The sequence below is a fragment of the Mobula hypostoma genome, chromosome 29 (assembly GCF_963921235.1).
Source record: "Mobula hypostoma chromosome 29, sMobHyp1.1, whole genome shotgun sequence".
Classification (NCBI taxonomy): domain Eukaryota; kingdom Metazoa; phylum Chordata; class Chondrichthyes; order Myliobatiformes; family Myliobatidae; genus Mobula; species Mobula hypostoma.
This window is the reverse complement of record NC_086125.1, coordinates 6,990,362-7,018,130: the sequence shown is the minus strand read 5'-3', so window position 1 is coordinate 7,018,130 and position 27,769 is coordinate 6,990,362. Positions and strand designations below refer to the sequence as shown.

The 27,769-nt window shown below is 41.3% G+C and overlaps 1 protein-coding gene across 1 annotated transcript in view; it reads right to left on the bottom strand.

Annotated features, from left to right (window-relative positions):
- The window catches only part of tyk2 (tyrosine kinase 2), a 147,335-nt gene that overhangs the window by 58,100 nt on the left and 61,466 nt on the right, over positions 1-27,769 (bottom strand). The window contains exons 2-7 of the mRNA XM_063035857.1: positions 13,797-14,000; positions 12,757-12,880; positions 10,038-10,179; positions 8,576-8,739; positions 7,007-7,388; positions 4,670-4,852 (exon numbers count right to left, since the gene is read on the bottom strand). Of these exons, the coding sequence (XP_062891927.1) occupies positions 4,670-4,852; positions 7,007-7,388; positions 8,576-8,739; positions 10,038-10,179; positions 12,757-12,880; positions 13,797-13,977 (1,176 nt within the window). The 5' untranslated portion in view covers positions 13,978-14,000. The remainder of the gene's footprint in view (positions 1-4,669; positions 4,853-7,006; positions 7,389-8,575; positions 8,740-10,037; positions 10,180-12,756; positions 12,881-13,796; positions 14,001-27,769) is intronic.

Here is a 27,769-nt window from a genome sequence, read left to right as displayed (position 1 = left end):
CACACAATACCCAACCCAAAATTGATATTAAATGTTATACACATACCAGTAATGTTACACAGATCATCTTGACCTGGACAAATAACTGAACAGGACACAGCACAACCCAATTAAAAACAGGATCTACACCAGTATGTAGAATGGTCCTATCAACTCGCCAAGCTCTGCACAGACAGATGCACATAGCTTTGCCTACGACCGCCTCCTCAGACCCGCATCCTTTTCCCAAACTATGTCCCTCACAACTTCCAGTTCCACTAACCACAGTTCACCCCAAGTTATCTCCTTTGCTAATTCCTTCCTTTCTTTCTGCACTTGCACCACTCACCCTCTCTCTTCTCCTCTGGGCTTCTATTCTCTCTTCAACTTTCCCTCCACACCTCCCAGCCCACAACCCACCTCTCTCTACCTGTCTGCTCTTTTTCAGGGTGGGGCTGCTCCACAGTCACCTCTTTTCCTGTGTCTACAGAAGCCAAGACATCTGAGGTTTACACCTGAGCAAAGGAACTCAAGCTGTCTGGTGACAGCTGCCACTTGCACACCGACTGGACAGTGGACACTAACAGTAGCTGGTAGGACAAGGTGTACCACAGGATAAAACTACTTCCCCATGCTCTGGTAGATCTCACCGTCCACCAGAAAGGTGCCTGCCATGCCCTTTGGGACACATTTAAAGAACTAAGCTGTATTAGCAGAGTTCTGGAGAAAGGCTGAGGTAAGGTACTTAAAAATTTTAAGGCAAAAGGTAGGTGAAGGCAGAAGTCAAAAGTAATAAAAGAAGCCAAGAATAGAAGGGAACCAACTATCACTCCACTTCTTCATTCTTTTCCCTCTCAAGACAAACTCCGACACAGGTAAGATTTTACTCCACAAGAAAATAAGAAAGCTGCTGGTGCTGGAAATCTGAAATGAAAAAAGAAAATGCCAGAAGCTCTCAGCAAGGCAAGCAGCATCTGTGAAGAGAGAAAGAAATAACATTTCAAACCATTAAAACAAGATACAGAGAAAGTGGAAGTTGGGTAGATATTTAATGAAAAGTCCACAAAGGTGACTGACAGTTCAGCTGACCAGCGCTACAGGGAACAGCAAGAGGGAATCTCAAACGATTCTGAGAGCTCAGTGGATAAAAGAGTTAAAAGGAATGAGTTCAAAGTCGGCGAGTTTATATTCTGTATATCTTAAGAGTTGACTTTCCCTCCTGCATTCCTTTAAGTTGCTCTGCAAGTACTGGCCTGCAACATATTCAATCACAGTACAACTGCTCCAACTTTAGAAAGAGTGATGGTAAAGCAACTGGCACACTTTATGTGGAGGCAAAACTCTCATTCTGGGTCTGCATTCAGATTCAGATAATTTCAAACCAACTTTTACCTTGGAATAAATTTAATTCTTTCGAACCTAAAGAGAAAAATAGACAACATTGATCAGGGTTTCCATAGAACATAGAAATTTACAGCACGTTACAGGCTCTTTGGCACACATTGTTGTGACAACCATGTAACCTATTCTAGAGACAGCCTAGAATTTCCCTAGCACATTGCCCTCTATTTCTCTAAATTCCATGTACCTATCTAAGAGGCTCTTAAAAGACCCTATTGTATCCGCTTCCACCGCCGCCACCAGCAGCCCATTCCATGCACCTACCACTCTTTGTGTGAAAAACTTACCCCTGACATCCCCTCAGTACTTATTTCCAAGCACCTTAAAACCGTGCGCTCTCGTGTTCGCCATTTCAGCCCTGGGAAAAAGCCTCTGGCTTTCCACATGATCAATGCCTCTCATCATCTTATACACCTCTATCAGGTCACCTCTCATACTCCATCACTCCAAGGAGAAAAAGCCAAGTACACTCAACCTATTCTCATAAGGTACACCCTCTAGTCCCTGCGCTCTCTCTACAGTATCCACATCCTTCCTGTAATGAGGTGACCAGAACTGAACACAGTACTCCAAGTGGGGTCTGACCAAGGTCTTATATATTCAAGCTCTGAAATCTCAAAGAGAGCAAACCACATGAGCGAAAATAAACAGTGCACATCCTTTCCACACAAAATGAGCAACAACTTTGCAAATTATTTTTGTCTTTCAGGCCTCTATGCCCATCCTAATTTCTCTCTTGATCCGAAACTGGGAAATTAGCTTGATTGGGTGTACCTCTCTGCCTAATTGCTTAGCATGGTTAGAGAAAGGTGCCCGGGCACATTACTCAAAAGGCCAGATAGATTCTCATTTTCATGACATGAGCAACCATTTACTGGAATTTTCTTGCCTTATTCTCATTTTTTCTTCACTATTTTACACAACACCCCTCCCCTCACCAACTTGACTTCTTAAACCTCATTTGCCATGTCACATGACTGTACATTGCAACGGAGTCTCAACGCTAAGATTTTTATTCCCTCACGTTGAGGGATGGATATAAGATTTAAATAAATTCATTCATTCATGTATGCTCAACACTTGCACCCTCGCCCTGAACCCCCACAGACTCAATACAGGAATCTTTATCTTGTTCGTTACTTAGATCTACAAACTTGGTCCAATTTCGTTGAACATCAGCTTTACTTGTGTCATGCCTGACTCTTTAGAGCTTATATAGGTGGATTCAACACAGTCACTCCTCTTCATTTACGGTCCCAAATGGAAATTCATTTTGAAAATTTAAGAACTGTAAATGCTGGATATCTGCAATTCTGATGAAAGGTCTTTGACCATTTCTCTTTCCACACATCCTACTTGATCTGCTAAGTTTTCCCCAGTATTTTTTGTTTTTTATTTTGGAAATTCTTTTTGCACTGTTTTCAGACACCAGATGCAATGACTCAAAAGGCACAGTTGCCTGGAACCCCGTGGAGCTCATGGAGTCTTCCCAAATGACTAGCTTTCAATACTTTCTCCCAAAGCAATCAGCATTTCTCCAGCTTTACGGGAAATAAATTCATGCAGAATAGAGGCAAATTATATAAACAATTCCAACTTTTTGACTGTATTAAGCCCCTCTAAAAAAATTAGATCTTGTTTAAGTACCCAAACACTTACAGATCCTACATGCTTAAGATTCAGTCTCTTGATCTCAATATTGCCTTTGCTTGCCGAGAAAGGTTAATTAACACAGCACATTGACAATCCCAAGTTCAATATTTTGCCAATAACACCACAGTTCCTACTCCCACTTATTGGCAAAGTAGTGGAGCATGTTTCTAATTAGGGAGTCTAGGGACAGGCAGAAATGTGAACATCAGCTTTACTTGTGAATCTCAAACCTGACAGCAACTGAGCAATGCCAAGCCTCTGTGGATCCATCAACACTCCTATTTCAAATCTCAAGAGGGCTCTGAGCTGTGGTTTCCATAGAGGTTGCAGCTCAGATTTAGCTGTTTTTGTTTTAACAAAGATTCATTGGGATGGCTTTGGGCAGTTAGGAGTCAGGTTAGGGCATAGGGACAGGAAAGCGGGGGAATTAGAGTTCAGACCAAAGTGTAAATCTCTGCTCTCCGTGTTCAAAGGCCAGTGATGCGGATGTGGGAACATTTGTGGTCGGATGTTGGTTCTCAGGCCAGCAGACGAATGTGGACAAGAGCTGATGCCCGCACTGCCCACCCTCCCTAGAGAGTCAGTGGGTTCTGGAGTTGGAGTTCTATGCGGGCAGGAGGAATGAGGTGCAATGACTCTGGTGTACGAATCAATGAGACCAGAGCTTGAGGCCTAGTGTTTGGCGATCGGTGGTTCCTGGGATTGTGCCGAGGCCTGAAGGCCAATCAGAAATCGAGGTTCATTGATCGGAAGCCCCAAGACTGAAAATCTCTGTGAGTTTACTAAGGAGGTTAAACGCCCAGTTGCTGTGAGTGCACACCCAAGTCCACTGGATGCTGGTGGCTGTTCTGGTGTTTGAGGACTGTGTATGTATGTGGGTGGGTGAGGGGGGAGGGAGGAACGGAGCTTGTTTTGCTGTTGTTGTTTTGATGCTTGTTGTATTCTGTGTCGTTCTGATGAGCATTGTGGGCATGCTTTGTTGGCACTGGAGTGTGTGGCAACACTTGCAGGCTGCACCCAGCAAGCACAACCTCAATACCGTCTTGGTAGTCTCAGCCCCTTGGTATGAACACAGAATTCTCCAACTTCCGGTAATTCCCTCCCCCTCCCTTCCTCTATCCCTATGTCACTCTGCCCCCTCCCCCAGCTCCCTCATGGTTCTGCCTTCTTCTTCTACCACCCATTGTTTTCAGGGCTATGACGTCAATGCTTCCCCTCCTCCACCCCTTTGTCCTTCAAATTACTGGTCTATCAACTGACGCTACAAGCATTCTTCAAATCCTTCTCCATCTTTCATTTTTCAGTCCTGACGAAGGGTTCCAGCCCGAAACGTCGACTCATCATTTCTGACTGATACTGCCCGACCTGCTGAGTTCGTCCAGCATACTGAAAGTGTTGCTTTGATCTCTTACAGCATCTGCAGATTATTTTGTGTTCACAACCTCAAGCATGTTGGTTGTTAATGCAAATGATGCATTTCACTGTATGTTTCGATGTGCTTGTGATAATTAAATCTGAATCTTGAATGCATCCATTGGCCACTCTCACAATAAGCAGCAAAATGGGGGACAAATGTGAAAATATACCCTTGCAATGAGGAAGATGGGAAAGAGGAAACTAGAACAATAACACTCACCAGACATTTGTTATCCTGTCGATGAACACTGACCCTACAGTCAGAAATGGCAATATGCGTAATCTCCTTAAAATCACAGAAATATGACCACGGCTTCTCAGTGAATTCCATTGCTTCATTGACTTTGTTATTACTGTGGTCTCCAGCTTTTCCTTTCCATCCAGTTTTTTTGACAGCTAGAGGCTGTATTGAAAAAAGGCAGAACAAGATCAGATATATCTGCATTCAAACAACTTGCATCTTGTGGGATACTTAGCTACAAATGAAAAATAATTCACCAAATAGAGAGTGTTCCTGATCTAAAGCCAGAAATTAAAAAGCAGTGTACAAATGTTTGTAGATTCAAGTTTGCAAGCAGTTTAAAGCCATTAGTTTACATGACTTTCAGGGTTTACTTATGACGCAGAACATTCTGTCTTTCAACCCTGATTCAGGATTAAGGAGTATATAACCCAAGCCAATATTAAGGTAGTGTTGCACAGTTGAGAATTGTTAGTTATTGGATTAAACCATTCCCTGGCAAACACAAAAGACTCCATGACACCACTTTGAAGAATGCGAAGCTCTCCTGGGTGCGAACCAATGTTTATCCCTAAAGCAACCTCAGTGAAACAAATAAATACATCACATATCAGAATATTATTTGTGGAGGCTTACCATGCACAAGGAAGACATGAGTCACCATATTACTGCACCGACTGCTTAACCAATGGCTTTAAGGAAATACATTTGCTTAATGTACAGCTGGTTGGGGCGGAGGCACAATGAAAAGTCATTATCACCATGCCACCATGCTACTTGCAGCTTTTGAATTTTCTCTGCTAAAACCCAAGACCCCGTGAGACACAGGTATAGTAGGTGCACAAAACTCATATTTCCATCCATCTGAAGCTGGATCCAAAACACACTTTATTTCTGAATTCTTTTACTTATTGAGAAGTCGCATCTTTTATATTTAATGTTTACAGCAATAATAACAATAGCACTGTGAAAAGCAGGTGGTGAACAGCAGAACAGGGCTCGCAAGGGGTCCTGGGGAGCACGTCAGGGCTTGCAAGGGATCTTAGGGAACATGTCCAGGCTTGCAGGGCAATTTCAGGACCAGGTTATTACTTGCAAGGGATCTCCAGGAGCATATCAATATTTGCAAGGAATCTCCAGGAGTATATCAGTACCTGCAAGGGAATGCCATGTGTATGTTTGTATTTACAGGGGATCCAAAGTAAAGTAAAGGTAGCACCCTTCCAGGTGAGGCAACACTTCACCTGTGAGTCGGCTGGGGTGATATACTGTGTCCGGTGCTCCTGATGTGGCCTTTTATATATTGGCGAGACCTGACGCAGACTGGGAGACCGCTTTGCTGAACATCTACGCTTTGTCCGCCAGAGAAAGCAGGATCTCCCAGTGGCCACACATTTTAATTCCACATCCCATTCCCATTCTGACATGTCTATCCACGGCCTCCTCTACTGTAAAGATGAAGCCACACTCAGGTAGGAGGAACAACACCTTATATTCCGTCTGGGTAGCCTCCAACCTGATGGCATGAACATCGACTTCTCTAACTTCCGCTAATGCCCCACCTCCCCCTCGTACCCCATCTGTTACTTATTTTTATACACACATTCTTTCTCTCACTCTCCTTTTTCTCCCTCTGTCCCTCTGAATATACCCCTTGCCCATCCTCTGGGATTCCCCCCCCCCCACTTGTCTTTCTTCCCGGACCTCCTGTCCCATGATCCTCTCGTATCCCTTTTGCCTATCACCTGTTCAGCTCTTGGCTCCATCCCTCCCCCTCCTGTCTTCTCCTATCATTTTGGATCTCCCCCTCCCACTTTCAAATCCCTTACTCACTCTTCCTTCAGTTAGTCCTGATGAAGGGTCTCGGCCTGAAACGTCGACTGCACCTCTTCCTAGAGATGCTGCCTGGCCTGCTGCGTTCACCAGCAACTTTTATGTGTGTTAAAGGTCGCAGAACCTTGGATGTGTGCCATATTTTTAATGGATCTGCGGAAGTATTCCAGAATTTATAGGTAAACCTGTAGAGTCCATTTCAGAAAATTCCCAAGACTCCAGCATTTTCAGGGTTAATAAGCAACAGACCTACTGACAAGGAACATCAGGCAGAGTCCCTACATTCAGCTGGTTGGATGGTTTGTGCAAGGACCAAAACATCTTTGAAAATAAGGAAAATAATCACAGCTGCAAGGAAGCAAATTAGAAACAGTGAAGGCTTAGCGATGCTCTAGTGATCTGCAGTTTAAGCACAACCCCACATTAATATACAACTCTGCAATCTGAAAGAATTCCTGCACCACCCGAAAGCTTAGCGCTCACCTCCTTCTTCAACATTCTCCACTGTATGCCCTCTGTCCCTGTCACCAGCACTTCATACTCCTGGGTAACCTGTGCAGGGTAGAAAACGTCCTCTGTGGTCTTCACATAATACCGGCCATTTATGTAAGGAGTCCTACTGCTTTCTGGCAGCACCTCCAAGTACAGAGCCTGGAAGATCTCGCCTCCAAAGTTGGTGCACAGGTTCTCCAAAGTGGAGATATATTTGAATATAATATCATGCTGGATCATCTTCCCACAACCAGCAACAGGCAGCTGGAAGCCCCTCACAAATTTTCGAAAACCACGTTTTAGGCGGATCCTAGTCAAGGGATTGCTCTTCTCGATTTTTGAACGAAACGCCTTTGGGATGCACTCCTTAAAACTGATGGAAAAGCACAGAGGAAACTGATCAAGAACAACATCTCAAAAAAGCTTCATGACAGAACAAGCGGATGAACCCAATTCCCTTTTGGGTGGCATACGTACTAATGCAACCGGTTTCCCCTGAAGCCTCGGTGCATATTAGGTTTCTTCAATTTTACTTCCATCTCTGCCCAGGCAGACAATGGAAACAGAATTACACAAAAAAAAACAGAACAGCAATAGGTAATTTGACCACTTCAGGGGTGGGGTGGGGGGGAGACTCTATTTCCTGTAAATCTAAAATCTAAACTGAAAATAGAAAATACTGGAAATACTTGGCAGATCAAGCCCAGTCTGAGGGAAGAAAAACAGAGGTAATGTTAGGTCAGGCCACAGATGCAAGTATAAGTCTGACCCAACATTGCCTCGAGTCTGTTCTGCCACTTAAAATCACTGGTAATCTGATCTTTGACTTCAACAAAATCTCCTGACAAATCCCACAGCCTCCTTAAGCACTTCTGAGTCTTAAATATTCTTAGAGTCAACATATCAAAATAAAATAAAATTGATGCCCTTCAGCCCACAAGATAAGGACGTCCTTATCTACATCTGTTTCAGAGGGCTCTTAACCTATTTTCAGTTGTTTCTGCCAATGTAAATATTCTCACTGCAATAGGCTGTCAAGCTCTTTCAAAATCTTATATGCTTTAATAATACCATTTCTCATTCTTCTAAATTCCAGGGAGTGTAGCCCTAATCCTATTAATCTTCTCTTGATCCTTAGATCCCTAGAATCAAAAAATGAATTGTACTTGTAGTTCTTCATGGACAACCACTCTGAGCTGTTTATTCACCTTATACGGAATGCTCTGTCTGATTCTTATTTTATTTGTTTTTCTCTCTCTTTATCCACTTCCTTCTAGGTCTGTACGACAAGCATTCGCTGCTTGCTTGAATCCCTTGGCTGAGAATGTGTATCCCAGTTGCTCTCTTTCCCTCTTCTTCTTCCACACACAGAACTGCCTCTCGAACATTGAAAACTCACCACCACTTTATCCAGTGCCCTCACGTGTCTTATTGGCAGCAATATTATTAATAAAACTCAAATAATCCATTTAGTCTGTTCTGGGTGCGTAATTATATAAATACACTTTGTCACTAAAGCAATGAAGTTTGAGATACTTTCTTGCATGCTTGCTCACACACCTCACTTCTTTAGACACATCCCCCAGCGATCGGCCACTTTGGACTGCGATGTATGAAAGGTGAAGAACAGCCATTCCCAGACTCTCATTTTGGAAGATGTGTACATCCTGCTCTTTCTGCAGTTCTCGGAGTGGAGCAATGCCATTTATGAAATCATATTTACTCTGAAACACATGGAAGTGGCACTAGTCAGACTCCACTGGAAGAAATGGCAGGGAAAACTCAGGGAGAAACTGATGATGAAGAAATGCATATTAAAACACCACCTTCACATACAGTCAGTGAGTGGCCGATAAATACAGAGTGTTTCTTAAAAACAGGTAGCATACAGCAAGACTCCATACACAGCATGCGGATGAATGTCTAGTTAAATTGTTTTGGTGGCATTAGTTGAAGGGTAACTTCGGTCAAAAAAAAGTCTCCTTGAACTTCAGCAAGAATAACTTTTTTTTCCCCAATCCACCAAAAGCATAAAGTGCGTGGATGTTACACAGTTGTGGATAGGATAGGAAGAGGAACGTTCAAAGACAAGAGTTTCTTGTTCTTTTACTACAGTGAACTAGGGATAGTAACAAAATGTTTCCAGGGTTCCTCAGCCTCAATGCCTCCAATAACCCTTCCAATTTTAAATTTCCCTATAAAGAGCACTCAGTGAGAACAGCGGCAGATTTGCTCTGATGCTTCATGTCAAAAATTCTAAAGAAACTTGCTCTTAAGTGCCACATTATGTCTGCACACTGCATACATTATGGCACTGTTCACTAAGGGCAGAGGACACAAAGTCCACATGGTTGCAGATGGAGATGGAGAATCTATCAATAATATGAAAGTGAAACCAACACCAACTTGGGATTTGAGGGTTTAAACAGCATGGTTAAGGAATAAGTAATTCACGTTAATTGGATGAGGAAATCCATGGTTCACAAAAAAGTAAAATGGAGTCACAGCATTAAACATCACTACTCATAGGGTACATTAACCAAACTGTAACAGTTAACTGGAGGGTTAACAAGACTACTGTTACAGTTGTGACAACCACTTAGTTGAGTTATTGAAGGGCTGCCAGTGGAACTAAGTGATCAGCAAATCTGGCTTTTTGGAATGATCTGTAAAGAACCACTCTAGACGCAATGGACCAAATAGCTGTCTCATTTCCTAACACGAGGACATCTGCAAATGCTGGAGATCCAAAACAACACACACAAAATGCTGGAGGAACTCAGCAGGTCAGCAACATCTATAGAAAAGAGTAAACAGTCAATGTTTTGAGCCAAGACCCTTCTCCGGCACTTTGGGTGTGTCTCATTTGCCATCATGGTCCTTCGAGCTACCAGGCATACTGTGTATTTTGTCTGCATTCTTCTCCACAACTGTCTGTCTTTATTTCCTCTGGTACCAAGCCCTCTATTGTGCAATGCAGAAATTATATGTGGAAAAAATACATTATAAAGGCTCAAATCACCTGTGCAAAGATATAATTCAGTGACATGTGATCAAACAGAGGGCTGGCTTGGTCGAGTTTGACAGGATCACCCTTCTTTGGAGTCCATCGTTGTACCCAAGATTCTTTTTCAGTCAGGCAATGCCAATTCTTGAAATAAAACCTGCAGAAAGAAAACATTTTTTATTAGATGATGCTGTCCATGTAATGTCAGAAGTAGTTCCGAACCAATCATTCACTTTATAATCAATTTGCATTCCGGAAACAAGAACAACCTGAACTAACTAAAGCTAGAAAGGCTGACCAAATACTGCATGTCCTTGGATTATACAAACCCCGTTTTCGGAAAAATTGGGATATTTTCCAAAATGCAATAAAAACAAAAATCTGTGATATGTTAATTCACGTGAACCTTTATTTAACTGACAAAAGTACAAAGAAAAAATTTTCAATAGTTTTACTGACCAACTTAATTGTATACACAAATTTAGAATTTGATGGCTGCAACACACTCAACAAAAGTTGGGACAGAGGCATGTTTACCATTGTGTTACATCACCTTTCCTTTTAATAACACTTTTTAATCGTTTTGGAACTGAGGATACTAATTGTAGTAGATTTGCAATTGGGAATTTTGTCCATTCTTGCTTGATATAAGACTTCAGCTGCTCAACAGTCCGTGGTCTCCGTTGTCTGATTCTCCTCTTCATGATGCGCCATACATTTTCAATAGGAGATAGATCTGGACTGGCAGCAGGCCAGTCAAGCACATGCACTCTCTGTCTACAAAGCCACGCTGTTGTAGCCTGTGCAGAATGTGGTCTGGCATTGTCCTGCTGAAATAAGCATGGACGTCCCAGGAAGAGACGTCGCCTTGATGGCAACATATGTCTCTCTAAAATCCTAATATACGCCTCAGAGTCAATGGTACCTTTGCATACATGCAACTCACCCATGCCGTGGGCACTGATGCACCCCCATACCATCACAGATGCTGGCTTTTGCACCTTTTGCTGATAACAATCTGGATGGTCGTTTTCATCTTTGGCTCGGAGAACTCGACGCCCGTTTTTTCCGAAAACTAACTGAAACGTGGACTCATCTGACCACAGCACACGGTTCCACAGTCTTTTGGTCCACCTGAGATGAGCTCGGGCCCAGAGAACTCGCCGGCGTTTCTGCATAGAGTTGATGTATGGCTTCTTCCTTGTGTAATACAGTTTCAAGTTACATTTCTGGATGCAGCAATGGACTGTGTTGAGTGACAATGGTTTTCCGAAGTACTCCCAAGCCCAGGTGGCTATAATTGGCACAGTAGCATGACTTTTCTGTGCACTTTTCAATCTTATTTTAACTCTGTCCCAACTTTTGTTGAGTGTGTTGCAGCCATCAAATTCTAAATTTGTGTATATTTACAAAATACAATTAAGTTGGTCAGTAAAACTAATGAAAATCTTTTCTTTGTACTTTTGTCAGTTAAATAAAGGTTCACGTGAATTAACATATCACAGATTTTTGTTTTTATTGCATTTTGGAAAATATCCCAACTTTTCTGGAAATGGGGTTTGTAATTTATAGTCTGTTATTGTCATTATCATAGAGAAACATCCCAAGCTTGCTTAGAAGGGATACAAAGAGGGAACTCTGGCAGCAGAAGTGAGTGAAGCTATGGTTAATTTGCTGCAGTCTTTTCAAAACATAAGGAAAACAACTAAATACTTTGCTAGTCAATCTTTTTTTCTGGCAAACAATCAATGCAAGCAATAGCCTATAACTTCTCTTTGGACTTGGAGGCAATTTGATGTGGCAGAACTAAGGTGACACAAGGCGGCAGGCCCATCACCGAGAACGAGGAAGATCAGAGGTTCAATCAATTTCAGCTCTGGCCGAATTGGAAAGGTCAGGTACAGGCCAAATCAAGGCAGCAGGATCCAGGCCCCAGAGCATATCAAAGCGGGTGATCCTGATGTTTCGATTTAGGCTCCGGCATGATTATAAAGGACAGGGTGTTGGGGCCCAAGGCGAAGGACGGGGCTGTTCAGCTCACTGCTCTGCTCTGCACTGAACTAAGGACTCTGTGGGCTTCAATTCAGAACACGATTTGCTTGCGTTTATTGTTTGCATGGCTTTTTTCCCTCTCTGCACATTGGATGTTTGACAGTCTTTTTTAAAATGGGTCATTTTGGGTTTCTTTGTTTTGTGGCTGCCTGTTAGGAGATGAATCTCAGGGTTGTATAATGTATACACCCTTTGATAATAAATACACTTTAAAGTTTGAACCTTTGAAGGCGTTTCCCAAAATCTAGGGAGGAGGGACGAACAGCTTAATAGGAACAATGCAGTTGAGTGGGTAAGGGAAGAGGGACACAGGGCGGTGAGGGGAGGAAGAATAAGTCAAGATCAGAATCAGAATCAGGTTTAATATCACTGGCATGTGATGTGAAATTTGTTAGGTCTTGAGACAGCAACGATGAGATAAAAAGACATTAAGGAATTTAAATCTAAACAGTGAAGGTTTGGAAAACAAAACCACTGGTAGGCCTATAAGAACAAGAGACAAGTGAGCAGGAAGCAGTGATATTGAACTCAACTATATTAAACAAAGCTACGCACATTCAACAAACCCCAATTATATTGCTGCCATAATATCTATTTGGCAATCAACTGTAAACGTTATATAAAAATAGCAAAAAGAAAGCAATTAAGAGAGTAGTGAGAAATTTGAACACAATCCACATACCTCATGCGATAATGTAGGGTCAGACACAGGTCCTTGTTGATCTTGAAGACGTGATTTGGAGGATACCAAAGATTTTCTTTTAGGTCACATAATGCGTATAAACTATGGCACAGTGGGGAAATGGCTTGAAAGAGAGAAAATACACCATAATATTAAACCATGCCTTCAATTCATGTCTTTGGAGTTAACACAGCCAGCAGTGGAGGTTTGAGACTGTGTGCCTCTTGTGACAGCTTCCAAAGATCTACGTGCAGGTGGCCAGCCATGATGGAATGAGGTGACCTGTGATCTCCCCCCACCCCCCCACCACCTCCCATCAAGCCACCAATGTGTAGGTTAAGGCTGGGTAGTTAAGCTGCAAAGTGCTGACTGGGGTGCACTGCTGCATCACTCCATCGTCTCTATTCTGCCGTTGCTCAAGAATTTCCCCATTTTCTTAAGCTAGACAGCCAGGCAAACTTCAGTCCCAGTGTATTTGTAGTTTGAAGACAGCTTTGTTATTCACCAACACGTTATAGAACACAAAGAGCAGATGTAAAAAGACAGTACTTCTCGGCTTTCTTACGAAATGCAGATTCAAATATTGGCCGAAATTCCCTCGACTTCTAACTACTAAATGAAATCTACAAACTGACCTGATGATGAAAGCTAATTGCTTAACAACATGATAATGAGCACTAACAACAGCTGCGAAACCAGAAGTAAGCAGTGAGATCTAGTAATTAGAAATAAAATAACAATCCAAATCAGGTAAGACATAATAGTCTCAGCTAATTCAACGCTAGGAGCACCCTCACTACATGTACTTGGGGACCCAAATTCCATGGTCCAAGCCATCCAACACCAAAGACTGCAACCATTTCTCCACCTTCAGCCAAAATTAGCCAACAAAGATCCATAGTTCACATCTCCAATCTCCCCAACCCATAACATACAAGAATGCATTTAACTCCATGCCTCCAGGGAAAATAACTCTCAAAATGAAAATGAGATTAACTGACATGTCAGCTACATTGAGTCCAAAGTGAAGACTTTCTTACAGCATTTCTGTGCTGCGGCAATGCACACATCCTCTGCAAACATTTCTCCATCACTGAACACAAGGTCTTTCGTGCCTTCATTCGACCAGTACAGATGCACTTTCAGTCCTGGCTCTGCTGAGGAGTGACATCCATCAAGCTCAGATTCCTTGTGAGTCATGGTGCAGGGGCACAACGCCATGTTCTCTGTTTGACATCAACAGTCTGCGGCAGAGGGAGAGAAAAACAAACATACAGTTATCATGGTTAGAAGTAAAAATATTGCCGGGTTCAAGTACTTGCTTTGGTCCAGTGAGTAAATATGTTGCTTTGGCTCTGACTTACTCAGGAACTTCAGCAGATCATGCAGATTGACATTTCATCGTAATAACCCTTGCATCGACAACAGCAGGAGGGGTAGTGCCAAACAAGCCATTGAATGCCCTGAAGGCTGGGGGGGTGCAAGGCTTTTTGAATACGATCCAGATCACTTAACTTTATTAACTCGTGTATTAACATAAAAACTCAAGAGTCATCTTGATAAACTGGGCTGCACTTATTCGACAGGCACAGTCACTGGAACAAATAAAACTGCTGTTGCTGATCATGTAGATAGGGAGCCATGTGACTGTATAGTCTACACCTTTCACAAGCTACATATTCATCAAAGAATTGGGCATTTTATTTAAATCTCAATCATTAGCAATAAAACACTTCATTTATTTCATGCATATATTATTTTTTTCTTTATAATTTGTTGCCACAGACACAGATTTGGATGCATTTAAGTGAATGTACTCTTGTTGAACAGTGATTCAGCTACTCTGGAATGATGCATTTCCAGACATGAAACCATTACAAGCACATGATGTAAAATGAAAGCTTCTGCAGAGGGAAGCTACCACAGAACTACCAAGCCTCCAGAGACAAAAGTCCCATGATCAAATTTGCCAATCCAGCACTAATGCAATGCTGCAGTCAAAGATATTACAGGATGTTAAACCAAGTGTACATTCTCCCTTTTAGAATAAAGCAAAAATTCCAAAGATACAATTGAATTAGGTATGTTTTCAAATCGGATACAACACTTGCTTCTCAAACACCACTCATGGCCATAACATTCAACTATTTATGGGTATTTCCAGCATATAAATTAAGATACTGTGATTATTCGTAAGGCCAGTGATGTTGTGGGGATGGAACTGGACTCTCTGACGGTGGTGTCTGAAAAGAGGATGCTGTCTAAGTTGCATGCATCTTGGTCAATGTCTCCGATCCACTACATAATGTATTGGGTGGGCACAGGAGTACATTCAGCCAGAGACTCATTCCACCGAGATGCAGCACAAGAGCGTCATACGAAGTCATTCCTGCCAGCAGCTATCAAACTTTACAACTCCTCCCTTGGAGGGTCAGACACCCTGAGCCAATAGGCTGGTCCCGGATTTATTTCATAACTTACTGGCATAATTTACATCTTATTATTTAACTATTTACGGTTCTATTACTATTTATTATTTATGGTGCAACTGTAACGAAAACCAATTTCCCCCGAGATCAATAAAGTATGACTATGACTATTACTGTTTGGAATTATTAACAGTGCAAAGTATGATGTGATGTGCTAAAAATTTGTAGTTTTATATCAACACATACTTACTTTCTCCAATGTGGGGAGGGGGAAGGAATGTTTATTTAATGAAAATGGAGTTAGAGGTTTCTGAACCACAGCTAGTGGCCCTCACAACCACTTTGCACAATGTGTATTATCTAACTTATATCATGCACATCCATATCACACCACAGCATTCCACACATGAGCCCCTTATTATCCAAGTCTTACTTTTCTCGTTGGAGGTGCCAGCAATGATTTAACTTTGCAAAGCTGTGCTTGTACACATGAATAGATGAGGTGTTTCTTTACATTATCCACCCTAAAGAAGCACAATCTGCTCAGCATTTGCTAATATTTTTTAGGGCCTCTGTGCCAAGTTATTGCCAATGGCTGGTATTGTACAGTTGGCATACAGCTGAGAGGATTGCATAAATCCCTGGGGCAGCACGGTAGCATAATGATTAGTACAACACTTCATAGTGCGGGCAACCCAGGTTGAATTCTTACTGCTGCCTGCAAGTTTTGGTAGGCTAATTGGTCATTGTAAATTGTCCCGTGATTAGGCTTAGGCCAAGATTAAATCGGGGGATTACTGGGCAGTGTGGTCAAAGGGCCTATTCTGCGCTGTATCTCAATAAATAAAATAAATAAATAATCTCAAAGACTCGTCACGTCACGCACCACCATCTCTCCTGATTACACAATCTTGAGACAATGCCCCTTCCCGTCCCAGCTTGATCCCCACTCCTTGGAAATCCCTCTTCATAATCTGCTCCTCAAAGATAATCACATACTGAAATACTAGTGTGACATTCTATAAACAGTAGACAAGGTCAAATAGGCAGGATGAATCAAGATATAACAGCAGAAATGGGGGAACAAGAACAGTTCTTAATCCAGCATCTGTAATAAGAGTCCAAGCAGCTATCATCAGCTACAATCTGATAATGGGCAACATACAGTAGTTGACCAACCAAGTTAGCCTAAGACAGGTGTAATACAGGACGCTGAGACAGGGAGTTCTAGAACTTGGGCTTCACCACACAGCCACGTGTAACAGAATTATTAAAACTAAGTACCAGTTGCCAAAGTTTGAGGTATACATTTATCAGAGGGATGAAGACCTGAGTAAGACCATAGAATGAGACAGAGGCAAATTAAAGTAAGGAGCAGACTTCTCATTAAAATAGTTTGGTAGTGCTGCAAAGATTAATTTAAAATTCATTTTATTTGAGTGTAAACAATAGTTATTACAGCACAGAAGTGGGTCACTTAGTGTGTAAAGTTTACAACAGCAGCCTGCAGGGTAATCCACTCATTTTTGTCGCTCTGCTGTTCATCAGGGCTTGAATTCAATTTTCCCCATCTCTAGCCAACACTCTAGCTGAAAGGTGTGACTGACTAACCATCTTTAATACCTTTAGGAACATTGAGTTCCATAGATCATATGCTGTATGACAATTTTGGAGGGCAGAAATTTAGAACTGGCAGTCACAAACACACAATATTTAGGATTCATCTGCACTCAGCCATTCAACTCCTTCACAACTTCAGTTCAGTACATTCCCCATCAAGGTTGCTTTTCCTTCCAAAACCCATGTCCCCCACCCCCACCCACGTGTCCAAAATTTTAATCATTCTCACTGTCTCAATCTGAGTTTATTCTGTTCTTTCACAATATCACACTTAATCTTCTACCTCAATACTAACTCACTACTTTTTTATTTTTCTATTTTTCTGCACTACTTACTTAATTTAACTATTTAATAAAATATATTCATGTTGTAATTCAGTTTTTTCCTCTATTATGTACTGCATTTACTGCTGCTGCAAAGTTAACAAATTTCACAACATATGTTGGTGACATGAAACCCAATTCTGATTCTGGTTCAAGTCCTGCTTGAACTCTTTTACCAAACCTCAGTCGGTGGTGAGGCAGCTCACTCCAACCTCAGCACAAACCAATCTCGCAACTCCCATCTTGCCCAGCTCAATTACCGCAGATCACTTGAGGGAGATCTGATGGAGGTTTATAAGATTTTCAGAGGCACAGACAGAATAGACAAGGAGTATCTGTTTCCTAGGGCCAAAATGTCTAATACCAGAGGGCATGCACTGAAGGTGAGAAGGGGAAGGTTCAAGGGGAATCTGAGGGGTAGGTTTTTTTTTCACTCAGAAAGCAGTGGATTGTCGGGAATGCACTGTCTGGTATGGTGGTAGAAGCAAATGCATTAGAGACTTTTAAGAGACGTTCAGATAGGCACGTGGATGTAAGGAATATGGAAGGATTATGCATATTGTATAGGTAGGAGGGATTAGTGTTTGGGTAATTTTGATTTGCTTTTTAGCTGGTTCACAACACTGGGAGCCAAAGGGTCTGCTCCTCTGCTGTTCTGTTCCATAGTCTATGTTCTATCATGCTTCAACAGATTTGCTTTAAGCCTCAAGTATTATGGTACACTTAATATTCACTGCAAGCAAAGGTCACATTCTCAGCAGCGACTTCACAGAAGTAAAACTTGTGGTGGTGGACCTCAAAAAGGATTTTGGGTATTAAATGCAAAACCAGAGAAACAGCAGCTGTTGCTGTCAACAAAGATCAATTTCCTCATATGTTATCTAAGATCACAAGTTTTTCCCAGGGCAGAGATGACTAATACAAGAGAGCATAATTTTAACATGGCTGGAGGAAATAACAGGAGGGGGGGATATCAGAGGTAACTTCTTTATACAGAGTGATGGGTGCTTGGAATCCATGTGCCTAAGAATTTCTTAAATGTCCCTAATGTATCTGTGATGGTGGAGGCAGATACATTGGGGGCATTTAGAGGAAAAAAAATCACTCCCTACTTTGTACATAGTTTTCTTCTTTTGATTGTTCTTTCTTTCCTCTCCTTTCTATAAGTGTATAACTCAGATAAATACTATGTGGAGATTTGTGACAGATATGACTATATGATATATATGTAATCTAAAATACATCTTATGGAAATGTTTGATGATGAACTTCAATAAAAAAATAAAGTACAAAAAAAAAGAAACTCAGAGAGATACATGGATAATAGAAAAATAGAAGGACATGCAGGAGCAAAGAGTTGGATTGATAGAGTAAGTTAAAAGGTCAGCACAACATTGTGGGACACAGGGCCTTACTATGCCAAAATGTTCTATGTTTTAAGTGCAAAACATTTTACTAAATTAAACCATAGTAGGACTTGCACAGTAAATGGCAGGACACTGGAGAGTGCTGTAAAACAAGGAAACCTAGGGGGAACAGATAATAGTTCTGACACAGGTAGACTGTGGTGAGGAAAGCATTTGGCACATTTGTCTTCATCCATCAGTGCATTGTGCCGGCTGGTGGCATAGTGGCATCAGCGCCGGACTTTGGAGCGAAGGCTCCCGAGTTCGAATCCAGCCGGCTCCCTTGCTCACTTTCCATTCGTGCTTGGTTGAGTGTCGAGCTAGCAACTTGGCCTCCTAAAAATAAGAAAGCCGCTAAGAAAATGCCGTCATGACGGCGTCCCGATGACTCCACTCGGAGTTAAGGGCTTTCTTCTTCTTCATCAGCGCAATGAATACAGGACTTGGAACGTCATGTTGCAACTGTACAAGCTGTTGTCCACCAACAGTTTGGATGGAATTAAGCTGGAAAAAATGCAGAAAAGATTCACAAGGACATTACCATAACTTCAGTTATGAAGAAAGAGTGGGGCTTTTCCCCAGGGGCACACGAGGCTGAGGGGTAACATGAGGTATATAAAACCACAGGGGTGTACATAAGGTGGATGATCACAGTTCCCACCCACCCCTGTCCCCCGCCAGTGGAAGGGAGTCTAAACCTAGAGGGTATACTTTGAAGATAAGGGGAAAAGGGAAAGATTTAAAGGGGGCCTGAGGAGCAAGTCAAGTCAATTGTCATTTAACCATATACATGTGTAAGACGTATATAACCATATTATGTATATAGAAATATTTGGAGACATTTCTCCAAACCTGGGTGTAAAGCACAGTACACATGACACATGATAACTTAAGGATAAAATTTACAGATGAATTACACAAATAACAAAATAAAGTGCATTAATATTAAATATTGTAATGTACGGGACAGATTAACCAGTGACACTTCAAATATGATGCAGCAGGGAGTTCAGAAGCCTAATGGCCTGAGGGAAGAAACTGTTTCTCATCTTGACCATTCTTTCTTTTATGCATCGTAGTCTCCAGCCTGATGGTAGAAAGTCAAAGAGGGTGCTGGATGGATGGGTGGGATCCTTAATACCTCTAAGGGTCCTGTGTATGCAGTGCTCCTGATAAATGTCCCCGATGGATGATAGGGAAACCCCCATAATCCTTTCAGCTGTTCCCATGGTCCTTTGTCAGGACCTCTGGTCCAGTGCTCAACTGCTCCCATTCCAGTTGGAGATGCAACTTGTCAGGAGAATCTCAATGGTGCTCCTGTAAAATACATTTAATATGGGAGTGGGGAACCTTGCTCGCCTCAATCTTCTGAGGAAGTGGAGGTATTGCTGTGTCTTCTTGTTCACAGAGGTGATATTAAGGGACCAGGTAAAGTCATCCGTGATGTGAACTCCCAGGAACTAGGTGCACTTAACTCTCTCTATGGAGGAGGCATGTATTCGCAGAGAGGAATGGTTCGTCTGCACCTCCTGAAGTCCACAATGACTTCCTTTGAGGAATTGCTTCAACACAGAGGGTGGTACGAAAACCAATTTCCCTCGGGATCAATAAAGTATGACTATGACTATGTCAGATGCAGCTATAGAGATCATAAAACCATAAGACATAGGAGTAGAATTAGGCCATTCAGCTCATCGAGTACACTCTGCCATTTCATTATGGCTGACTTATCATCCTTCTCAACCCCATTCTCCTGCCTTCTTCCCGTAACCTTTGACACCTGTGGCAAATAAATTCCACACATTCACCACCCTCTGGCTCTTCACTATCAAAGCCCTAAATGGATGTTCCTCTATTCTGAGGCTGAGTCCTCTGGTCCTAGACTCCCCCAGAGGAAGGTACAATGTTTAAGAGATTTGCAAAGATACCTGTACAGAAAAGGTTCAGAAAACGACTCTATGATTCTATATGGAGTATGCATATGAGCTGCTATCTCCTGGAAATCAAAAGTAGAATCAGGTTTATGATCACTGCTATATATTGTGATATTTGTTGTTCTGTGGCCACAGTAGTGCAAGATATAAAAATCACTACAAGTTAAAAAGTAAACAGAGAAGAGGTGTGGGAAAGTAGTGTTCATAGACAATTCAGAAACCTGATGGTGGAGGGGAAGAAGCTGCTCTTAAAATGCTGAGTGTAGGTGTTCTGGGTCCTGTACCTCCTTCCTGATGGTAGTAATGAGAAGAGGACATGTTCCAGATGGTGAGGGTCCTTAGCGATGGATGCTGTCTTCTCGAGACTCTACCTTTTGAAGATGTGCTCGATGGTGGAGAGCCTTCTGCCCATCATGGACCTGTCTACAACCTTCAGCCGCTTCTTTCAACCTTGAGCATGAGAGCCCTCTGGAAATAGGCCCAACGCTCAGGACTTTTGACCTCCTTGTGTTAGCATCTTCTCTATACAAGGGTCACCCTTCTCCAGGAGCCTCCCATAACGGGGACACCCTCCTCCATGTGTCCTTACCGATCCTGCATATCCCACTCTTCTTCTACCCGACATGTACTTGTTCTTTGTAATACAATATTGATCATCTCTCAAAAGTATAAAATCTATGCATGCCATCATTATACTCTTAATTTCACAATTTTTTACGTTCTTTTAGCAGCAATTCCATTATTTGTTCCCCCACCCCCCAACTAACTTAAGCTGTCTGATCAGTTATAAGGAGACTGACATAGCCATATGCAAATCCTCTGGCATAGTACCTTAAATGTCCACAGCCTTCATTCCTTTCTAAGGTTATTATGAAGTGCATAAATGTAGTTTAGCGAGAAGAGAACCGAGTTTCCCTCAGAGCACTTTCTCTCATACCCATTTCATTTTGCAATGTTCACATGTGCCATCTCCTTAGTAAATATTGAAGCAAAGTACTCAATTCATTTCAAGCTTATTTGTCATTCAACCATACATAAATACTCATGAATCCAGCCAAACAAGACAGTGACACTCTGGCGCCAAGTTGCAAAAAAAAAAATTACCAACAGTTACACACAATATAAAAGTACACATAGCACATAATTAATACACAATAAAAGAATCCAAACTCAAGTCATCCAATGTCACCAAAGTCTGCAGATGGCCATAATACAGCTGGTCTTCTGCTGAGCGAACACTGAGGAGGGAAAGCACCTACTCCAGCCTGGACGCCTCACCACACTGCTCCCAGTGGAGCGCGCTGGCTTTGACGCCCCTCTCCTGGTGGCTGTAAACAGGCGACAACCAGGTCTAGTGAGCCTCCACTTTAATCACTGCTACAGCCTCAGGCAGCTGCACTCCCTATTGTTACATGTCATATTGTCCTCAATATTTCTTACTAGCCCAATTTTAATTCCAACATTTTTATTGAATATTGTACTATTCTGTTATACTCCTTGTCAATTTAGCTGCTCTTCCATTATCCTGTCCCTTTGCACTTTATGTATTAATTTATACCACTTTTTCCACCCTTAATTCTTTATTCATCCATTGATATTTTCTTTTCAGTGAAATATTTTCTTGCACTCTGTTGAACTCTGTTTTAAATGTTATCCTAAAAGCGTTGAATGCCAATATCCTCGCCAATTTCTTTTCTTAAATTCAGATAAAAATCTTAGCTTTCCTGTAATCCTGCATTCTTTTCTTTCCAAAATGCATCAGGCTTGTTTAGATGTTCCTTTGCAAACTTCTGATGTTGAATTTTGTGGTGAGGATGCAGGAAAGGTTTTCTTCTGATGACTCTTCCATGAAGGTCATATTTGTGCAGGTATCACTGCACAGTAGAACAGAGCACCACCACTCCAGAGTCTGCTAAATCTTCCTGAAGGTATTTTGCAGTAAACAGGGGTTTTGGTTTGCCTTTCTAGCAATCCTATGAGCAGTTCTCTCGGAAAGTTTTCTTGGTCTTCCAGACCTCAACTTGACCTCCACCGTTCCTGTGAACTGCCATTTCTTAATTACATTAAGAACTGAGGAAACGGCTACCTGAAAACGCTTTGCTATCTTCTTATAGCCTTCTCCTGCTTTGTGGGCATCATTTACTTTAATTTTCAGAGGACCACACAGCTGCGTAGAGGAGCCCATGGCTGCTGATTGTTGGGACAAGGTTTGAGGAGTCAGGGTATTTATAAAACTTTGAAATTTTCATCACCTGGCCTTTCCTAATTATGATTGTGAACAAGCCATTGCCCTAACAAGTTATTTAAGGTCTGAGACCTTGGTAAAAGTTACCTGAGAGCTCAAATCTCTTGGGGTGCCCAAACTTTTGCATGGTGCTCCTTTCCTTTTTTTTCCACTCTAAAATTGTACAAACAAAAATAATGCAGCAATCTTGCTCAAAATGTTGAAAAGAATGTTTCATCTTTATGACTTTTGGAGATCAATTCATCTTCTACTCACTTAACTATTCACAGTAACAGAAATTTTGACTGGGGTGCCCAAACTTTTGTATGCCACTGCATATATACATACACAAACATACATGAAATATAATTGATTTTTTTCTATATTACCATGTACTGCATGGTACTGCTGCCACAAAGTTAACAAATTTCATGACGTGCTGGCGATATTAAAGCTGATACTGATTCTAATAATGCTGAGTATACTACTATACCACCAAACTGGAGATATGCTCCAATGAGCTTGCAAAAGAAAATGATCAAGATCAGACATGTATGAAGATATGGCTCCATGCCATATCCTGTGACTCGCCAAGTGTCATTCACACATCACATCAAGTACCACCAACCAAAGATATTTGGATGTTTTTATAACTGCAAATGCAGAGGTACTGTGTCTTTGTCAGGATCCACTAACACATGAAAAATACAAACTAGTTTTAGAGATAAGGGTGAAAGGAATAGAATGAAATGTGAAGAGAGACAAACTGAGCATTAACACAGACCAATTGGCATGGTAAATTCTACCTCGTACCATGCTTTGAATGTAATTATATTCTGGCTCTAGTTCATTAGAGTTCCTTTTGTATCACAGCATGACTTCAACAGTTCCAAAATTCCTTCCATAAACTTCATCTTCTTTAAAACACTAACCTTACCAAGCTTTTTAGACATTCTGCCTATCCTTTCCCTCACTGTTTAATGTCTGTTTTCATCTATATCTCTGCAAAGTACCTTCAAACAGCACTTTTAAGGTACATTAACATCTTTCTAACATCATAACTCAGAATTACCACCAGCAAAAATATTGTGATTTGAAATGTAGCTCAGTGGTTACAGATGTTATTCTTCTTGGTGTCATTAACTCAGATTACAGATCTGTTTCCTGTGTTTACAGCTACATCGTGCATTTATTCTTAAGTGCGATAGAGAAAATTTGAGCAAGTTACTTGGAGGACAAGTGACCCTGTGACCAGAATATCTTCTATGCCGTGTTCACAGAAAATTTGAAGGTACTTTGGTAAATAAGATCAGAAACAAGAGAAAAGTACATACTAGTATGCTTCACTGCAATAGTTTAAAATATTTTGCTCTGTGACAGCCCTGTATTCTGCAATTTTCAAATCTTCAGTTTGCTGTAGGTGCATCCTTTTAAATAATGTCTGTATTGCAATATGCTTTAGCTGAAAGATGTTCAGAATATTTACAGCAGAATCCTGCTGCTGTTTTCATGGTCTTGTTCTCCAATTTTTTCTACTTCTGTACTAAAACACTTTGGGTCAACTGCCAGTCAGTCTAATCTGATAACTTTGACTTCAATATTTTTTTTAAAGAACTGTCCAAGTTAACCATCTATAAATGTTCATGACTTCTATTAATATATGGGTGTGTAGCTCCTTTTGCAATCCTTTTTAAAACCACAAATATTAATTATTAAGATAAAGGTGAACTTATCCCAGTGCAAGTTGAAAACCGATTAGATTTCCATAAGTCTTTTTAAATCCTCAACTTTTAAAGTTTCTTAATTTTGTGTGGCAGTAATTAGATATTTTTTGTTTCCAGAAAATAATCAAATGATTATTGGAAGAATAACCAGTGATCCAATTGAAATGCAGCAAATTCTGAGAATGATTGACATGGTAGATACAAGTGCCAAGTGTATGGTTTAGTTAGAGAAACTAAACAAGATCCAAGGCTGTAAGTTAAAAACACAAGTGATTCTGCAGATGCTGGAAATCCTGAACAACACATACAAAATGCTGGCCAGGCAGCATCTATGGAGAGGAATGAAGAGACGTTTCAGGCCGAGACCCTTCATCAAGACCGTCCAAACCCCAGTTCCCCCCTCCATCTTGTCCACCTAACCCCATCAGAATTTTGAATAATTGAATGAGATATTCACTGGAGTTCAATGGATACTGGCCAGCTTGATCTAATCTTACCCTATACAATCATCGATCCATCCCAGAGACCAGTCAGTTGAAGCACGGAATATCCCTCTCCACTATATAATAAGACCAAAAACTTCCTCACAATATTCCAGCTGTCATCTAACAAGGTCCAATACTTGTACCAAGACAGCACCTGTCCTATACTCAACCTCTTGTACTGCAGGCCAACGGACCAATTACTTTCTAAATTGCTTGCTGGCACCGCTTGATCACTATACCAGTGACTGATTGACCAGAAAACCCATTGACCTTAGCCAATCAATTATATTTAAATGATACTCTGCCTTTGTGTTTCCTTCAAAGAAGATAACTTCAATTTACAGTATAGTGGCTCATACGGTATCTAGTGTTATTGATTTGTCCACTCAATTTGTTCAGGTCAGCTTGATGCCGCTTTGTGCTCTCTGCACAACTCCAACTGGTTTCGTATTGCTGGCATCTACTTTTGCTTCCAGTTTTAAAAAAATCCCTCCACCTCTCTTCTTCCTCTATTCCCCACTCTGGCCTTTTACCTCTTCTCCCCTGCCCATCACCTCCCCATACGACCCCCTCCCATCCTTCGCTTTCTCTTACTGTCCACTCTCCTTTCCTATCAGATTCCTTCCTCTGCAGCCCTTGACCTTTCCCACCCATCTGGCTTCACCTAACACCTTCCAGCTATCCTCCTGCCCCTCCTCCCACTTTGTTCTTCTGGGATCTTCCCCCTTCCTTCTCAGCCCTGAAGAAGGGCCTCAGCCCGAAACATCGACTGTTTATTCATTTCTATGGATGTTACCTAACCTGCTGAGTTCCTCCAGCATTTAGTGGGAGCTGCTTAGAGTCAGAAATATCATCGAAGTACATTAAGAACAGGAGTCTCGAACACTGCAACGCCCTACTCCTCACCATCTGCCACCCGGAATGAAATCCTATTCGCTCCTGCTGTTTTCTGAATGTCAGCCAATTATCAACACATTCAAGTCTATTAGCTCCAACCTCACAGGAACTTAAAGGTCTTCCAAAAAACCAAATGGACCACATCCACTGGTCCTCCTATTCTACCTCCAAAAACACTCCAGTGGCTTTCAGAACATGACTTCCTTTTCATTAACCCACACTAAACCTTCTAAACTTGTTGATATTTACCATATTCCTTTATAATAGACAAACAATTTCCCTACTACTGTTGGTAGGTGAAACAGTATGCAACTCACTGGTTTCGCTCTCCTTTGCATTTTTTAAAATAGATAGCCCACCCTGCAATTGTTCCAGAACAGAATTTTGGAAGATGGCAACTAATGCTTCCCATTCCCTATCTTAGGTTATCAGGCCCATGGGAATTGATCTACATAAATGCCATTATTTCTCCACCACTTTTTTTTAAAACTAAAAGCATCTCTCCTCCTCCTTGGTTCTACCTATTTTTGAGATTCTATCTGTGCCCCCTTACATCAAGAATTTAAATCACCACTGCACAGACTGGTGCTCAAATAATATTCGACATTTCAGTGTACTACTGGGTCAGGTTTTCTGAAGACATGTTAAACCAAGGTTCATCCGGGGGGAAAAAATAAGATGAGACGTAAAAAACTCACTGAAATACTGCAAAGGGTGTTATGCTCAATGTTCTGGAACAAATATTTATCCCTGAACCAATGTCACAAAGAAGCTACACTGTTAATATTTCTGATTTAAAGCAGCTTGCTGCAAATAAACAGGCTGATATCCTTTGATAAACATGTAACTAACCTGCAGAAGTACTTCCTCAGTTGTGAAATAAATGCAACATCTTATCAGAAAATAATTTAAATTTAACATTCAAAGTAAATATTGGATTTGTAGAAAATGTAATGGGAAGATGCATTAAGCTCATCAGGAAGAGATATGTTGTTGTCGGCAATGCTGACTTCGCTTTGTAACCCACTAAAGGGTGCAAGTCCTGCCACCTGTCAGTTGGTCTGGGACTTGGTTTTGTATGGTCCTGTCAATTAGCATTTCTGAAAGCTTTATGGAAGCCATATCTCAATTTCTTGTAGAGGTCAGGGTCATCTGATTAGAATGCTGCAGTCTTACACATCAGTAGGGTGTGGATCTCCCAATTCATCTGGATTCTGGTTTGAGAACAGTCAGATTATAAGATTATGAGAGTACAGATAGAGTAGACATCCAGTTTCTTTTTCCAAGGGTTGAAAGGTATAACACTAGTGGGAATACATTTAAAATGAGGGGATAATGCTCAAAGGAGATATGCGGGGTAAGTTTTATTTTAAAACAAAGTGGTGAATGCCTGGAATGTGCTGCTAAGGGTGGTGGTAGAGGCAAATATGATAGAAGTGTTTAAGAAGCTCTTAGATAGGCATAAGAATGTACAGAAAATGGAGGGAAGGGATACAGATGCATCAGCAGAAGTGACTTGTTAATATAGGCTGAAGGGCCTGCTCTACCTGGCACAAAGGAAACAAAAAATTAATAAGTATAATTTCTGAATCAAATATTGACATGTGAGATTCTCTCCCACACACCTTTCTATTGATTGTACAATGCTGAAATGAATGTTCTGCTGGGTTTCAGTTCAAGTATCAAGTCTAACTATTACAATGCACTTCTCTTATAATGGAATCACTATTTCCATTGTCTGACACACTAGCAAAACTACAAAGTACATTTTTTTTGCAATCTGGAATATTTCAGCTCACTTCGTTAACATTACCAAGTAAATCGTGCTCAAATCCTACTTTGTTACACTCCTCCAGTGTTGCTTTCTTTAACTGTTCCTCCTCAAAAACTAATCCAATTTCCTTTAAAAGAATGCAATGCTCTCAGGCTTCAGAGCAATCCGTATTACTGAAGTATTTCATCTTCTAAAAA